General features: G+C 44.8%; 1 protein-coding gene across 5 annotated transcripts; it reads left to right on the top strand.

The window, feature by feature from the left end:
• The first annotated feature begins 263 nt into the window (after positions 1-263).
• Positions 264-16,062, top strand: LOC147116402 (agouti-related protein-like). 5 transcript variants are annotated; one of them, XM_085991293.1, is made up of 4 exons: positions 264-481; positions 8,111-8,272; positions 9,183-9,268; positions 15,753-16,062. In XM_085991293.1, the coding sequence occupies exons 2-4, from the start codon at positions 8,116-8,118 to the stop codon at positions 15,939-15,941; spliced, it is 432 nt and encodes a 143-aa protein (XP_085847419.1). In that variant the 5' UTR covers positions 264-481; positions 8,111-8,115; the 3' UTR covers positions 15,942-16,062. The 5 variants fall into 5 exon arrangements, with proteins under 5 accessions (XP_085847419.1, XP_085847418.1, XP_085847421.1 ...); XM_085991292.1 differs by having other exon boundaries at positions 264-435; XM_085991295.1 differs by having other exon boundaries at positions 264-420.
• Positions 16,063-16,674: the final 612 nt, after the last annotated feature.

The following is a 16,674-nucleotide window of genomic DNA, read 5'->3' on the forward strand; positions in this document are numbered from 1 at the left end:
AACAGGAAGTAGAATCCGGGTATAAAAGGGGAGGGGCTAGTGCTTTGTGCATTGAGTGCTGTTGGAGTTTTGCTAAGTGGGAGAAAAGTCATTTAAGTGTATTTTGTGAATTTTAGTGTGTTAAGAAGTCAATTATTTGAAGTAAGTTTAATTTTTTAAGGGTTTTTTAAACTCTTGGGCAGTTTAAACAGGAAGTAGAATCCGGGTATAAAAGGGGAGGGGCTAGTGCGGTGAACGGAGTGCTTTGTGCATTGAGTGCTGTTGGAGTTTTGCTAAGTGGGAGAGTTCGGATAAGTGGGAGGTGAGGGTGTGTTTTTTGCTCTGTTTTGTTCCCCACTCCCAGGCTTAGACAGCACTGCGGAGGCGGAGCAGCGAGACGAGTCAACCAAACAGGCTCCACAGACAGTATTCAAGGAGGAGGTTGGTGATCAGCTGGTTGGTTGGTTTTCTTCCTTCTCTTCTCTTTCATACCTTTAAGTTGGTAAGTCCTATTGAATAGTGGTGTGATATTATCATATATATCTGGGCAGGGTCTTCATAACTAATAATAAGAAATTTAATTAATTATATAGAATGGAGCAGGTGATGTGTTACTGTTGCGAGATGTGGGAGCCGGTGAACCCCATTGAGGCTAACGGTGATTACATCTGCGACAAGTGTTTGCTGCTAGAGGAACTCAAGTTCCATGTTATGGAGCTTGAGACCGAGCTTCGGACACTGCGACACATCAGGGAGGGGGAGAAGTTCCTGGACTCTATGTTTCAGGAGATGGTCACACCTATGAAGTTAATTACTGCAGATGTAGTCCGTGGTCAGGGACAGGACGGTGTGACTACGAGTGAGGAAGGTACAGGGATCCAGGATGTAGTGTTGAAGGAGACGCAGCCCTTGTTCTTGTCCAGCAGGATCGAGGTTCTTACTCCCTGTGAGGGCGGGAGCGGGGACTGCAGGGAGGATGAGCAACCTGGCCACAGCACCGTGGTACAGGGGGCCATTCAAGTGGAGGGAGTAAAAAGAAATGTTGTAGTGGTAGGGGATAGTATCATTAGGGGGATAGATAGGGTTCTCTGCAGTCAAGAGCGGGAGTCCCGAAGGCTGTGTTGCCTGCCTGGTGCCAGGGTTAAGGACATCTCTTCTGGGCTGGAAAGAAACTTGCAGTGGGAGGGGGAGGATCCAGTTGTCGTGGTCCATGTTGGTACAAACGACGTAGATAGGACAAGGAAGACGGTTCTGTTAAAGGAGTATGAGCAGCTAGGGGTCAAATTAAAAAACAGAACCTCAAGGGTAATAATCTCTGGGTTATTACCTGAGCCACGAGCGAATTTGGCTAGGATAAATAAAATTAAAGAGTTAAATGCGTGGCTCAAAGATTGGTGTGGGAGAAATGGGTTTTGCTTCTTGGGACACTGGCACCAGTACTGGGACAGGAGGGAGCTGTTCTGTTGGGACGGACTCCACTTGGCCAGTGCTGGGACTAGAGTCCTGGCGAATCATATAACTAGGGCTGTAGAGAGGGCTTTAAACTAATTAGTGGGGGGGAGGTTTCTAGAGAGCAAATAATAGAAATGACAACAGAGAAGGTCATAGACTTAGGTAGCAGTGGGGGAATTAAAAAACAGAATGTGTCAGGAAGGGACAGAAGGTATGGAGTAAAAAGTAAAGTACTAAAAAGGGAAAAAACAGGAACTAAGTGTTACAAAACATATTTGAAAGTTCTTTATCTGAATGCACGTAGCATTCGTAACAAAATGAATGAGTTAACGGCACAAATAATGACATATGGGTATGATCTTGTGGCCATTACAGAAACATGGCTGCAGGGTGACCATGACTGGGAATTAAACATACCAGGTTATTTAACAATCAGGAAGGACAGGCAGGAAGGGAGAGGAGGTGGGGTGGCTATGTTAATAAAGGAAGGAATCACTATAATACAGAGAAATGATATTGGGTCAAAGGAGCAGGATAGTGAAACAGTTTGGGTGGAGGTAAGGAATAATAAGGGGAAAAAAACACTAGTGGGTGTAGTCTATAGGCCTCCGAACAGTTGCAACTCTGTTGGACGGAGTATTAATCAGGAAATAGTTGAGGCTTGTAATAAGGGAACAGCTATAATTATGGGGGATTTTAATTATCATATTAACTGGACAAATCAAATTGGGCAGAGCAGCCTTGAGGAAGAGTTCATTGAGTGTATTAGGGATGGGTTTCTTGAGCAGTATGTAACTGAACCGACCAGGGGGCAAGCAACCTTAGATCTGGTCCTGTGTAATGAGACGGGATTAATTAAAAATGTCCTAGTAAAGGATCCCCTTGGAATGAGTGACCATAACATGGTTGAATTCCATATTCAATTAGAGGGTGAGAAGGTTGGATCTCAAACAAGCGTGTTGAGCTTGAATAAAGGAGACTATGAAGGTATGAGAGCGGAATTAATTAGAGTGGACTGGGAAAATAGATTAAAGGGTAAGACGGTACATGACCAGTGGTGTACATTTAAGGAGTTATTTTACAACTTCCAAAAAAAATATATTCCACTGAGGGAAAAAAGGGTGTAAAAGAAAAGATAGCCATCCGTGGCTAAGTAAAGTAATTAAGGATAGTATCCGACTAAAAACAAGGGCATATAAGGTAGCCAAATCTAGTGGGAGGATGGAAGATTGGGAAGTCTTTAAAAGACAGCAAAAAATAACAAAAAGATTGATTAAGAAAGGGAAGATAGATTATGAAAGTAAATTAGCAAAAAATATAAAAACAGACAGTAAAAGTTTCTATAGTTATATAAAAAGAAAAAGGGTGGCTAAAGTAAATGTTGGTCCCTTAGAGGATGAGACCGGGAAATTAATGGTGGGAAACATGGAGATGGCAAAAACACTGAACAATTATTTTGTATCAGTCTTTACAGTAGAGGACACTAAGAATATCCCAACACTGGACAAACAGGGGGCTCTAGGGGGGGAGGAACTAAATACGATTAAAATCACTAAGGAAGTGGTACTTGGTAAAATAATGGGACTCAAGGCGGATAAATCCCCTGGACCTGATGGCTTGCATCCTAGGGTCTTGAGGGAAGTAGCGGTAGGGATTGTGGATGCATTGGTAATAATTTTCCAAAACTCACTGGACTCAGCAAAGGTCCCGGCAGATTGGAAAACTGCTAATGTAACACCCTTATTTAAAAAGGGTAGTAGGCAGAAGGCTGGAAACTATAGACCTGTTAGCCTAACATCTGTGGTTGGTAAAATGTTAGAGTCCATTATTAAGGAGACAGTAACGGGACATTTGGATAAACATAATTTAATAGGGCAAACTCAGCATGGTTTCATGAAGGGGAAGTCATGTTTAACAAATTTGCTTGAGTTTTTTGAGGAAGTAACATACAGGGTGGATAAAGGGGAACCAGTGGACGTAGTGTATTTAGACTTCCAAAAGGCATTTGACAAGGTGCCACACAAAAGATTATTGCTCAAGATAAAAAATCACGGGATTGGGGGTAATATTCTGGCGTGGGTGGAGGATTGGCTCTCTAACAGAAAGCAGAGAGTTGGGATAAATGGTTCGTTCTCAGATTGGCAACCAGTAACTAGTGGTGTACCGCAGGGGTCAGTGCTGGGTCCCCAACTCTTTACAATCTATATTAATGATTTGGAGGAGGGGACCGAGTGTAACATATCAAAGTTTGCAGATGATACAAAGATGGGACGGAAAGTAGTGAGTGAGGAGGACATAAAAAACCTGCAAAGGGACATAGACAGGCTAAGTAAGTGGGCAGAGATTTGGCAGATGGAATACAATACTGGAAAGTGTGAGGTTATGCACTTTGGCAGGAAAAATCATAGAGCAAGTTATTATCTTAATGGCAAGAAACTGGAAAGTACTGTAGTACAAAGGGATCTGGGGGTCCTGGTGCACGAAACTCAAAAAGTTAGTATGCAGGTGCAGCAAGTGATTAAGAAGGCCAATGGAATGTTGGCTTTTATTGCTAGGGGGTTGGAATATAAAAACAGGGAGGTATTGCTGCAGTTGTACAAGGTATTGGTGAGGCCGCACCTGGAATACTGCATACAGTTTTGGTGTCCATACTTAAGAAAAGACATACTTGCTCTCGAGTCAGTACAAAGAAGGTTCACTCGGTTAATCCCGGGGATGAGGGGGTGGTCATATGAGGAGAGGTTGAGTAGATTGGGACTCTACTCATTGGAGTTCAGAAGAATGAGAGGCGATCTTATTGAAACATATAAGATTGTGAAGGGGCTTGATCGGGTGGATGCGGTGAGGATGTTCCCAATGATGGGTGAAACTAGAACTAGGGGGCATAATCTTAAAATAAGGGGCTGCTCATTCAAAACTGAGATGAGGAGAAACTTCTTCACTCAGAGGGTGGTAGGTTTGTGGAATTTGCTGCCCCAGAAAGCTGTGGAAGCTACATCATTAAATAAATTTAAAACAGAAATAGATAGTTTCCTAGAAGTAAAGGGAATTAAGGGTTACGGGGAGCGGGCAGGAAATTGGACATGAGTCTGGGTTCGGAATGGTCATGGCCCTGTGGGTAGTGGAGTGGGCCCAGGGGCCGTGTAGCCTTGTTCTGCTCCTACTGTGTTCTAATTCTGTTAGATTTCAGGAGATGGTTTTATTCCTGTTCCTGGCTGGGGTGGAGATCGCCTTTACAGAAGGTAAGTACTGTAGAAAATATAGGGACAGAGTGATCTCCTGGAAGAATTTCGATCGCCTAGATGGGTCGGAGAGGAATTTCCCAGATTTTTTTCTCCCAAATTGGCCATTGGGTCTTTATCTGGTTTTTCGCCTCTCCCGGGAGATCACATGGGTTCGGGTGGATGCAGAGTGATAGAAGATATGAGGTTAGGATCAGATCAGCCATGATCTTATTGAATGGTGGAGCAGGCTCAAGGGGCCGATTGGCCTACTCCTGCTCCTATTTCTTATGTTCTTATTACTTCTAACCTGAGTCCTTCTACGCAGACTCAATTAGAAATCTAGCTGGCACTGAAAGCTGCAGGCTGTCACTTTTGACAGATCGCAGCCATTCTGCTTTCAGTGCCGGCTGAATGATGAACTCCCGAAGCCTAGAGGAAGGAAGGCTGTGAAGGTAAGTACAGGTAATTTAAACTTCTTTACACACTTTAGACACACCAAACACACTTACCTTTGCACTCATGCACCCATCACTCACCTGAACACCGACATCTCGACCCCTCCACGTCCTTCAACCCGACGGCCCGCCTCCTCTAACCTGGCGTGGTTTGGAGCCATCGGGAATCCCACACGACAACCTTCAAAATAGGGATTAGGCTAAAAACTGCCTGTTAACTACCTGTTAACAGGCAGTTAATTGGCACTAATCCCTTCCCGCCTCCTTTGAAACTTAAGTGGAGGTGGATTTTGGGCGGGATGGTGTCGGGACCCCTGAATTCGGGATTTTAGCCCCCCGCACACCTAAAAGCCCACCTCATGGCACACTGAAAATTGACCCCTAAGAGTACATTAATTAAAGGTAAAACAATTAAAATTAAAATCTTGGGTTCATTATTTTAGGACAAAATTATAATTTCTACTCTACTCCCTTCAAAAAACAATGTATTTCACAGCCAATGGTTCCTAAACCATTGTGATAACCCATCAATTAACTCTACCATGGAGGCATCAAGGATTAGGCACAACACAAATGAACTTAATTTATATTATACCTGCAATAAGAAGAGAAATGTATGTCATAGTACTCCCTGAAAGGTGTCAAAATATCTGAGGGTGAAGTTGAAAAAGACTGAGAGGTATTAGTAGACTTTGATGGTGTTTAACATCAATCAACAAGGCAAATAAAATGCTGAACTATATAGTCAAAACAGAGAACAAGACTGACTTATTCTTCCTACCAAAATACATGACCTTACACTTATCTATATTGAAATTCATTTGAAATTAGGTAATCAGTTTTAGTGATGTTGGTTGAGGGATAAACATTAGTCTAGACACTGGGGAGAGCTCCCATGCCCTTCAAATAGTGCCACGGGACATTTTACACCACCTGAGAGGACAGTTGGGGCTTTGGTTTAATAGCCCGGAATTTGCGGTCAGACCTCGAAGAAAACTGCCCACAAAGATCTAGCTATCTCTGTGGTGTGAATTTCAGCTCTCCTGACCTTAGTTTAAACCTGGTGCCAAATCAAGCGAATCTCCAGCAACAGTAATGTCATCAAACAGGCTGAGTAGCCAATCACATTGAAGAATGCTCACAGACAGCAAACCAGAAGTAAAATGCAGATTCTAACTGACTTTTTATAAATTTTACAGAGAGTGAAACAAAGATTGGGACATACACATAAGATTAAGGTAGAAGCTGAAATATCATTAAAAAAATATTTTAATACCATGTAATTCTTCATTGGGCCAGAAATTCGGGTCGGGGGCTTCCTGCGGGTGCAAGCCCCCGACCTACACTTACATATCGCGCTGACATTTGAAGACTGGGCCTGCGTGGATTTTCGGTCTGTGGCCCGGTTCAGCTCCCGGCACGCTGTGCGTGCGTGATCCAGTGGCGTACTTAGTGCGATGAGCTGGCTGGGATCACGTGAGCACTGGGCAACCAATGGGAGTTTGCAAAAGTCCATTCATGAGTTAGACATAAGACCTGTCAAACTCATGAAAACTACGGGCGCCCAAAACAGTACTTAAACTTCAAATAAAAGTTAAAAAAAATCCCACTAATTAAATAAACTATTAATAACTGTAAAAAACTATTTTAAACAATTATTCAAATTTCTGCCAAAATTTTTTTTTCAAGAAATTGGGTCCAAAAATACACTTACCTTACTGTAAATTCTTAAAAAATAATAAACCTGTGGAAAAAAAATTCTAACTTTAATTATTAGACCACTTACCTTTTAAAACTAAGTCCTTACGTCTGCTTTTTTCATTCGTAAAAAGTGGAGGCCTTCACGGATGGACAAACCTGTCAAAAAAGCGAAGTCCAACGCGTACGCGCTGCCTGAAACGTCGCACGGGAACCGCCTCTTAATTCCTTGGTTCAGAGGAGAGGAAATGCCCGTTTTCCGCGCATGCGCTGTGCATGCTGAAATCTGGCACTTCCAACGGGCCCACGCGTGAGTACCCCGTCCGTACTCACGCGTTGGGACCCGAATTACTGGGCCATTATATTAATGGAAAAAATTGACATTCCCGAATATAAAATTCATTTTCAGGGCCAGAATGGTTGTTTGGCAGTCAATACGCCATTAAAATCCTAGTTGTCCCTATTTCAACAAGGCTTAACTTTTTCTGGGGGTGGGGGTGCGGTTTAACAGCAATCTTCAAGTGCAGTAGGGGAAGTTTTCGTCCTTCCCTGTGATTTGAATTGATTATTGGCTCTGGAAGTTCCACAGCGCAACCTGTGGTGCAGCAGTGAATGACTGACCGCAACTTCAGGATTTCCGTGTTTATCTGCGCACGTGCTAAATCCTTAAGTTGCTGTCAGTTTCAGAGGGGTAATGGCAGCGAACGCTGAGAGTTTCACCGTTATTACCGCCTCAAAATCTGGGCCAATGTTTCATCCGAAAGACGGCACTGCCGACAGTGCAGCACTCCCTCAGTACTGTACTGGAGTGTCAGCCTGGATTTTGTTCTCAAGTCTCTGGAGTGGGGCTTGAACCCACAACCTGCTGACTCAGAGGCAGAGAGCTACTACTGAGTCAAGGCTGACATTAATCATCTAAATTAGTGAACTTTAAGGGGGTTGTGTGAGGTGGATGCAAATCCCGCTTCTCCCCCTTTGGTGCTGGCGTCATTGTGACGCTGAAGTGCATCTAGCGGATATAAAGCGGGGGCTGTGAGCACAGGATCCCAAAAGCAGGCGGCATTGTTCAGCAACCAGTGAGTGGACAAAAAAGTTTGCTTTCATTTCTTAAAATATTCTTTTTTGGTAAATGGAGGTTGTTTATTTGAAGTGTTTTCTTAAATCAAACTTTAGCAAATGCATTATATACTTATGATCGATAAATTATCTTTATTGTACAGTGTATGGTTCATCAATAGAAACAGACCTGTGTCCAGGGCGGGGTGTTTCTTCCAGTTGAGTGTTGTGCCTTTACCCCCCTAGGGATCATGTTTAACGCCGTGTTGCTGTGCTGCTGCGCTCTGCAGATGGTTCAGATCGTTCTCACCTCTGGTCCCACCAGAACTGCGGAGGATGAGCTGGATTCGGCCACGTACACCGACCTTGCTCTTCTGAGCAGGGTCAAGACTCTACTGTCCGCCGCAGGTGTGTATTAACAGTCTCTGTCTAACTCCGTGTGGACTGCGCTAGTCTTGGAGCGAGGCTCTCCGAGCGAGTAAATATCCGCCCCTTAAACCACAATTGGAGGTGGAAATGGAATTGATTGCAGTTGCATTTCAGCAATCGAAGGGATCCAGAACAGTGAATAGGTTCATGGCTCCAACTGGGAAGCGGGAGGTGAGCACGGTACCGAGTCCACATAAAGAACTTGCGCTTACATTAGAAATCATTTTCAAACAGGAGGAACTGAACCTGTAGCTCTGTGTATTTAGAGGAACTCAGACCTTCTCACCGCTTGCAGGTAGGTCGACCGTTGGAGCATTGTGTTCTAAATAGCAATATATAACTTACCTTGGATGTCCCTAACTTTACATTCTGATATCCAGATTTAAAAATGTACTATTTTTGTACAACATTAGCTTCAAATATATCAACTGACAACTAACCCTTAAACTTCAATTTACCGGCTAGTGGCTCTCCTATGTTATTGCTCACAGTCAGTCGAAGGGTGCTGTCTTTCTCTTGTCTCTCTGCTCTTCTGGTTTACTTTGTCAGATTTTTAAAATTCTGTCTCTATCTTTTTTTTGTTGCTTTTCTCTTAGTCATGTTTTGTGATTTCCCTTCTGTCCGCTTCTCTCTTTCCCCCCCCCCCCCCATATTCTGCTGGGAAGATGCTGATGGTCTCGAACACTTCTTTTAACTGGCTCTCATTATTTTAAGCTACAACTTAATTGTTCTGGTAGGAAAAAAAATGATTTGTGAGACAGTTTTTATTTTTAATAAGATTTAGTACAATCGACCGAATTAAAGTTTCATGTTCCATAATTTGTGTTTGCACAAACAACAACATAGGGGATTTTACAAATGATTTTAACGTTGTGATTTTGTAACCCAGGTCCACTGGCAGGGCCTGCATTGGATGGAGCTGTAGATTTAGTTGAGGAGGATCATGTGTCGGAGAACATCATGCTGGATCCTGAGGTAAACCCATCAACAAAGCAAAACACTGCAACCATTGCTGTATAATAAACTGATTCCATTTTTATTACATATAAATTTAGACTTTTCATAACAAATTGCAGTTTTAAAAATTTCATACACACTGCTTATTTATATTGGAAGGTAAAGGATCAGCACACAGAGTAAGGTCTTGTGAAATTCTTCCATTATCCTTTTTTCTCCCCCAACAGGGTACACATTTTTGTGATGTTTCAATATTAAATTTTGTTAATATAAATAGTAATTTCTCTCGAAGCTGTGCCGTTTTGGTTGAAAGTAAAACAAAATTAAAAACGGTGCCACTTTCAAGCCGAACAACTGAACATTTTCAGACTCTCTCTTTCTTTATATTAGAAAAGGGGTGGATTTTAATGGGGTGTGTCTGATTAATGAGAGAACAGTTTTCCAAAGGATCATGTTTAAATATTCTATGTAATTGTTTATAAATCTTTTTATCAAATTTATAAATGGCAAAAGTAGGAGATAGAGCAAGTTCAGCATTGAAAGTAAACAATCCAGACAAAGTTTTGGCAAGGGAGGTGGAGCAGCCAGTGGCTGTGGGTCACGTGGTAACCAATGAGCTAGGCAAGTGTGGGTTGGAGGTCTACAGTCAGATATTCAGGAACTAGATGCTTTGAAATACACAATACAGGATTTACAAAGGAAACCTATATTGTGGGAAACAATAAGGAATAAGGGCAAAAAGGAATGCACTCTTCAAAGTTAGAGCTTCGGATTCAGTGGTAGAGTGCAAGGATAGGGTGAAGACTTAAAAAAACACTTCTTAATTCATTCTTGGGATATGGGCGTCGCTAGCAAGGCCAGCATTTTGTTGCTGATCCCTAGTTGTCCTTGAGAAGGCGATGGTGAACTGCCTTCTTGAACTGCTGTAATCCATGTGGTGAAGGTACTCCCACAGTTCTGTTAGGGAGGCAGTTCCAGGATTTTGACCCAACAGCGATAAAGGAATGGTGATATATTTCCCAGTCGGGATGGTGTGTGGCTTGGAGAGGAACTTGGCAGTGATGGTGTTCCCATGCACCATCTGTCCTTGTCCTTCTAGGTGGTGGAAGTCGCGGGTTTGGGAGGTGCAGCTGAAGAAACCTTGGCAACTTGCTGCAGTGCATCCTGTAGATAGGACAGACTGTAGCCACGGTAAGCCAGTGGTGGAGAGAGTGGATGTTTAAGCTGGTGGATGAGGAGCCTAATGGTGTGCCTAATTATACAGGCAAGAATAGATAAAGATTGAAGGGAATATAAAAGCAAATTCAAAGGCTTGTACAAATACATCTGGAGTCAACAGCACCAAGGAAATAGTAGTCATTGAGAGGTACCAATGGGCATGTGGTATCGGGCTGCCAGGATATGGCAGCTATCCAGAATAATTGTGTTCACGGAAGAAGCCACTGACTCGCTCCTGGAAGTGAGGATTGATTTATAGAGAAATGAGGAGGAAATGTTAAGGACAATAGTGACTACTGATAGGGAAGTGAAGGTGCTGAAAGAGGATTAGGCCCAGGGCCCTAGCCTGGACGCAAGGGCACTTAAGGAAACCGCCAATGAAATTGATTACATTCTGGTGGGGATCATTAGGGAATCATAGAATTGAGAGTTGTACCAAACGATTGGTGAGAAAGTGCTAAAGGTTGTCCTGGAAGTTATAAGCTGATGAGCCTGACATCTGTACTGTGTAAATTTTAGACACGATCCTGAGGAAGGGTATAGTGAAACACCTGGAGAAGTATGAAATAATCCGGGCAAGTCAGCATGGTCTTGTAGCAGGAAGAACATGCCTGGCAAACCGGTTAGAATTCTTTGAGGAGGTATCAGAGCTTTTGGATAAAGGGAAGACCACAGTGAACATTTTATTCAGACTTTTTAATACATTGCAGTAAAGGAGGTTGGTCAATAAGGTAGAAAAGCATAAAATAGGTGACAACCCAGCATTAAAAGTAACTTTTCTTTCCAATTGTTTTCTGTGAGGAAAAATCGTCAAAATCCTGAAACATGATATTTAAGATCCTTAAAGGTATTGGCAAGTTGAACCCTGAATGACTATTTACTGTAATAGCACTCGGAAGGAGGGAAGTAAGTGGACAGATCAGATAGTTAAAAAAACTACCGAGGGTGATAAATGTTTGGAATAGTTGCCCTGGAAGGCAATCAAGGCTGATTAACATCAGTAATTTAAAGAGTGATTCAGTCGGGCATTTGGCGAGAATTCCGGGATATAGGTAGTGAACTGTGTGCTTTTTTTTAACTCTGAGGTTGACTAGATGCACCAAAATGATCTTCTCCGATCCTGTATATTTGTATGCTGTGTGTGTATGTATATAATATGGGGTGAAATTAATTATCGTCCAGGAATGGGTGCTAACTTCTGAAAAATTTGAGATTTAGCGCCAGGCACTAATGAATCTCGCTGCATGCAAAATTCAGTGTCATCGCTCAAAGAAAGGATGGGAGCACTAAATCAAATGCTAATGACCTAGCTCAGTGGCGTTAGACTCAAAGCGCTAAGCAAAGGTGCAGTCTAATCGCTAGTCATCATTGCCACAGACTCTTTCCAGTTATTAAAGGGGAGGTTCAATCATGCTGCAGAACCTCATTCTCAACATTGCTAGTTCTGCAGCTGTCTCAGCAAGCAGCAGAAGGCCAAGGAGAGAGGTGTCATTATGGCAGATCAACGGCCCAGGGAGTGAGCTCGCAGATTCTGTGAAGCATTGGAGGCCTTGGTCCTTGCTGTAGAAAGAGGGAGTGGTGCTCTACCCAGCAGGTGGCCCTTGCTGCAAGTTTTCTGCACTGTGTGGAGGGAGGTCGCCTAGCAGGTCTTGGGCAGCACTGTAGTCCCCAGGACCCCCACACAGTTTAGGAAGAAATTTAACAACCTCACTCAGGTGGTCAGGGTGAGTCAATGCTTCAACAACTGCTACATACCATCATCTGAACCTCAGTCTGCACACACTGCCCAAAGCACCACACCCCCAGCACTCACATATTGCTCCACACTCACACACACACTTTCCTCTCTCTTGCAGGCCAAGGTTGCTCACAACAGGAAAGAATAGGAGCACACAGGAGGGGGACAACCTGACAGCTAGCCACTTTCTGAGCTGGAGGAAAGAGTGCTGCAAATCATTGGGCGCCAGGTGGTCGGCGCCATGGCCACCGGCGACGTTGACCCCCTTGGGGACAACAACGATATGTTCATCCCTACTCCTTCTTCTCACATTCCACTTCCCCCTCACCCCACCAGCCTTTCGTACTTTCCAGCTAATGATGCTGTATGCATGCCTTTCTCCCTTCCTGCCCCCTCCCCTCACCTTAACCCGAATCTTATGCCTTTATGCTTTCAGATAATGAGCAAGCACCTGAGCAGCCTGTCCCTGAGGGCACTGTAGAGAGCGAGGCGGGAGAAGAGGAGGAGGAGGTACACACTGCGTCACTGCATGTCTCACCCGCAGGCACCAGCTCAGATACTGGCACTACGCGTTGAGGCTAGTATAGTAGCGGGATCTGCACAGTGTGATGCACTGGGGATGAGTGGACTTCAGCAAGGCCAGGGGGAAAGGGTAGCTCGGGAGCCAGCTCCCTGGAGGACGAGTTCTCGTGCGAGTGCTGCTGCACAGGACTCTGATGAGGATCTCGATGGGGAGGCCTTTAGAAGAAGGGCGATGGGCATGCACATGGAGATGATTGGTGCAATGGCAAGGGTGTCCGAGAGCCACTCTGCAATGGTAAGGAGCGTGGAGGAGTCCACCTCCAACATTGCACAGAGCTCTGCGCGCACTATGGAGCCCATCATTAGCAGTCTGCAAAGGATGGTGGACTCCCAGAGGGACTGAGGCGAGATAGACCTGATGCCGTGTGTGATGAGCGATGTCGCAGCTTCCATTGCAGCACAGGTGGAAGCCACGCAATGTCTTAGTGCTGTAATACAGTCTATGATTGGTGGCATTCAATCTCAGACTGCTCTCATGCAGTCTCGGCTTGATGCCACTCAAGCTCTGACTGCTGCCATCATGGCTGGGTCGACCAGCGTCCACCGGGGCTTTCACGGAGTCGCAGCAGGCTAGCAATCTGTGCTTCAGCAGATTAGTAGTGATGCTGAGGTGCTGCCCCGAGGGAATGTCAGTGGAGCAGAAAGCTGCTGTCCTCTCAGGATGACAGCATTCATGCTTCCACCACTGGCACTCCGCCATTGCCCTTGTTGCTGCCTGTCATCCAGCCAGTCCAGACCGCTATCGTCCATGGTGCAGTCTACAGCCGGGCCTTCCAGACCCAGAGCTGGTCGAGGGCGTCCTGCAAGGCCATCCAAAGTCTCCCGCATGGACACGCAGCAGCCACTGGGCCAACACCTTGTAGAGTAGGCAAAGGCACTGTAACGAGGGGCACTAAGGGATTGCACAAGGGTGAATCGCTAATATTGTTATTGTAAATATGTGTTCACTGATTTTTGATACATTTATTAATTGGCTTTGGATGATTTTGTGGTGTTTCTCATTTCAGCTTTGTGCTGTGATATGGCCTGTGACAGGGATGGAATGATGGGGATGTGGTGAGCAATGGGGATCTGGGGTTTAATTTATTGGAACCGCAGTCTGATGAGGTGGCCATGGACTGCTATTCCAGAAGGCCGATTGTGTGGCTGCCTCCTCCCTCGCTCCTGTTCCTCCTTCTTGCCCTCGTCCTCGTCCTCCTGAGGTGGTCCCGCAATCCCTGGTGGCAAGGGCGGGGCCCTCATGATGGCCAAGTTGTGGAGCATGCAGCAGACCACACGGAAATGGGACACTCGCTCCAGCAAGTACTGGAGGGCTCCTCCCGAGCGGTCAAGATTGCAGAACCATTGCTTGAGTACCCCAATGGTCTGCTCAATTATGTTTATGGTGGCAGCATGGTTTTCATTGAGTGCTGAGCAGGAGTGTTGGGGTTGCGGAGGGGAGTCATAAGCCAGGTGGAGAGCAGATAGCCCTTGTCTCCGACCAGCCAGCAGCGAGCTTGAAGTGATGGCTGGAAGAGTGCTGGCACACCGGTCTGATGCAGGATGAAGGCATCGTGGCTGCTGCCAGGATAGCGGGCATTCACATTGAGGATTCGCTGTCTGTGGTTGCACATTAACTGCACATGAAGTGAGTGGTAACCTTTGCAGTTAGGGAAGACCTCGGGACTGTTATGAGGTGCCTGCAAAGCCACATAGGTGCAGTCAGTGGTGCCCTGCACCGTGGGGAAGCATGCTATCCTGGCAAAGCCACATGCATGCTCATCCTGCTTCTCTTTGGTGATGGGGAAGGAAATGTAGTCCCTTCTCCTACTGTAGAGAGCCTCTGTGACCTCCCAGATGCAGCGATATACGGCGAAATGTTAGCTATATCTCCTGTTGCAGACTGGAAGAATCCGCTGGAATTGAGTGTGATGGTGACCTTGACTGTCGCAGATAGCCGTGGTCGCCCTGATCTGAGGCTTGAGGTCTGGTTGCAGGAGGTGGCAGAGTTCTGTGAACACCTCCTTGGTGAAGCCTTCTAATGCACTGCTCCTTGCTGAATTGAAGATAGGAGAAGTGCTGTCGGAATACCCTCGGAGGGTAAGGCCTCCTGTTGAGAGCCCTCATGGCCCTGCTCCTCCCTCTGGCCACATCTTGCAATCCTTCTCGCTCCCTCCGCAGTAGATCCTGGAGGGCGAGGACGACTGCCAGTACAGCCCCCATTAATGTAAGGAAGTGTAGCACTTTGAAATGTTGTCAGAATAAATGTAACAAACTTTTAGTAGCCACAACACTCTTGATACTAAAGAACCTTTAAATGACTGAATTAAACTCTTGCACCATCGCAACCTGACAAGGAAGCAACGAAACAGCACTAACCTGACAGCTGCGACTGATCCCTTTAAATATCGGCCCTGTAGCTGCCATCTGCCTGTTTCATGCCTCCTCTTCCTGTCATTGTCGGGGCAAGGCGCTAAGGCAGGGGGCAATAATCAATTTAGCAGAAATAACAACAGAAAATGCTGGAAAAACTCAGCAGGCCAGGGCAGCATCTGTGGAGAGAGAAACAGTTAACGTTTCAGGTTGATGACCTTTCATCAGAACTGGTATTTTGTATAGCTTTGTATAGCAAAATATAATATTTTGCTATCAACTCAATTTAGCCGATTGGGTGCTGAGTGAGTGTTGCACACTCACTGATGTCACGATCTGCCTGGCGCTAAAGTCCCAGGCGCTAATTGTTAGCGGCGGCGCTAAGGGGCGACCGGATTTGGCGTGCGGTGCTGGATTCGCCTCAACCCGGCGCTACTTTGTTAGCGCCCCCGCCAGGTGCTAACGGGAGGCGCTAACCAACCGAATTTCTTCCCCCTTAGTGTTTAACTATTAAATGTAGTTGTTTATTAATTACTCCAATGCTGCAATATGAAGAAATGGTATGTAGCTGTGATTTCCTAATCTTTAAATTTAATTGTTTTTCCCTTGCAGGTAATACCCAATGCACTGGAGATAGACAGATCAGAGCGTTCACCCAGGAGATGTGTCCGACACTTGGAGTCCTGTTTCGGTCATACTCTGCCTTGCTGTGATCCATGTGCCATTTGTTACTGCAGGTTTTTTAATGCCATTTGTTACTGCAGGAAAATTGGCAATAGCTGTCACCAGGGCAAGAATTAGTTTTGTACTTGTGCTGTCAGCTAGAATACGTTTCTGTAAAAAATATATGCACAAATTTATGTTGTATTGTCTTTAGTGTGTAACTTGTATTTTTGCTGTTGAAATAAACTTATTACATATATGAGAGAAAAAAACTTGTTTTTGGAGAATCACCTAGATCTTTATTTGTGACAAGTAGATGTCACAAAATCTGAATTGACATTGTAGGACTTAGTCACCCTTTGGGGGAGTTTTAAAGCTACACCTTTTAAATGTGGTTGAGGAGTGTCACAAATTAATTAAGTTTCTTACTAGTAGACACACTGGCCCTGAAATTGCGAACAGCATGATGGCAAACTGTTAGCGTTCGCTGTCATACTGTCTTTGAAACTGACTGCAAGTTCATGCGCTAAATCCCGAACTTGTGATCTGTCAAGTTACGAATACACAGAGGCTTCGCTGCGTCTTTCACCTCCTGATAGAAATCACCATGCTGGCGAAAAGTTGGGCTAATTGCCCACCTACTCCGAAGTAATTACGCTTTCAATTTTTAAGTCTTGTGCAAGCAGGGTCAGGAAGTCTGTTTGCACAGCGTAAGGGGACCAGAGAAAAGGTTTTTTATTGGGAGTGAAATTCTCACACACAACACAATTAGTAGGTATTATCAATTGTGTATTGTACATAGCCCTGTAAGGCTGTGTATCCTGCAAGAAAATGGCTTACAATCAGCAAATGCCAATTTAGAACCATCATT

The sequence above is a fragment of the Somniosus microcephalus genome, chromosome 6 (assembly GCF_052327205.1).
Source record: "Somniosus microcephalus isolate GS21.2 chromosome 6, FLI_Smic_1.0, whole genome shotgun sequence".
Taxonomy (NCBI): Eukaryota; Metazoa; Chordata; class Chondrichthyes; order Squaliformes; family Somniosidae; genus Somniosus; species Somniosus microcephalus.

Coding starts and splice junctions, on each gene's coding strand:
- LOC147116402 (XM_085991293.1), top strand. CDS start 8,116: ATGTTTAACGCCGTGTTGCTGTGCTGCTGCGCTCTGCAGATGGTTCAG. Junction 8,273..9,182: donor GACTCTACTGTCCGCCGCAG/GTGTGTATTAAC, acceptor TTTGTAACCCAG/GTCCACTGGCAGGGCCTGCA. Junction 9,269..15,752: donor ACATCATGCTGGATCCTGAG/GTAAACCCATCA, acceptor TTTCCCTTGCAG/GTAATACCCAATGCACTGGA.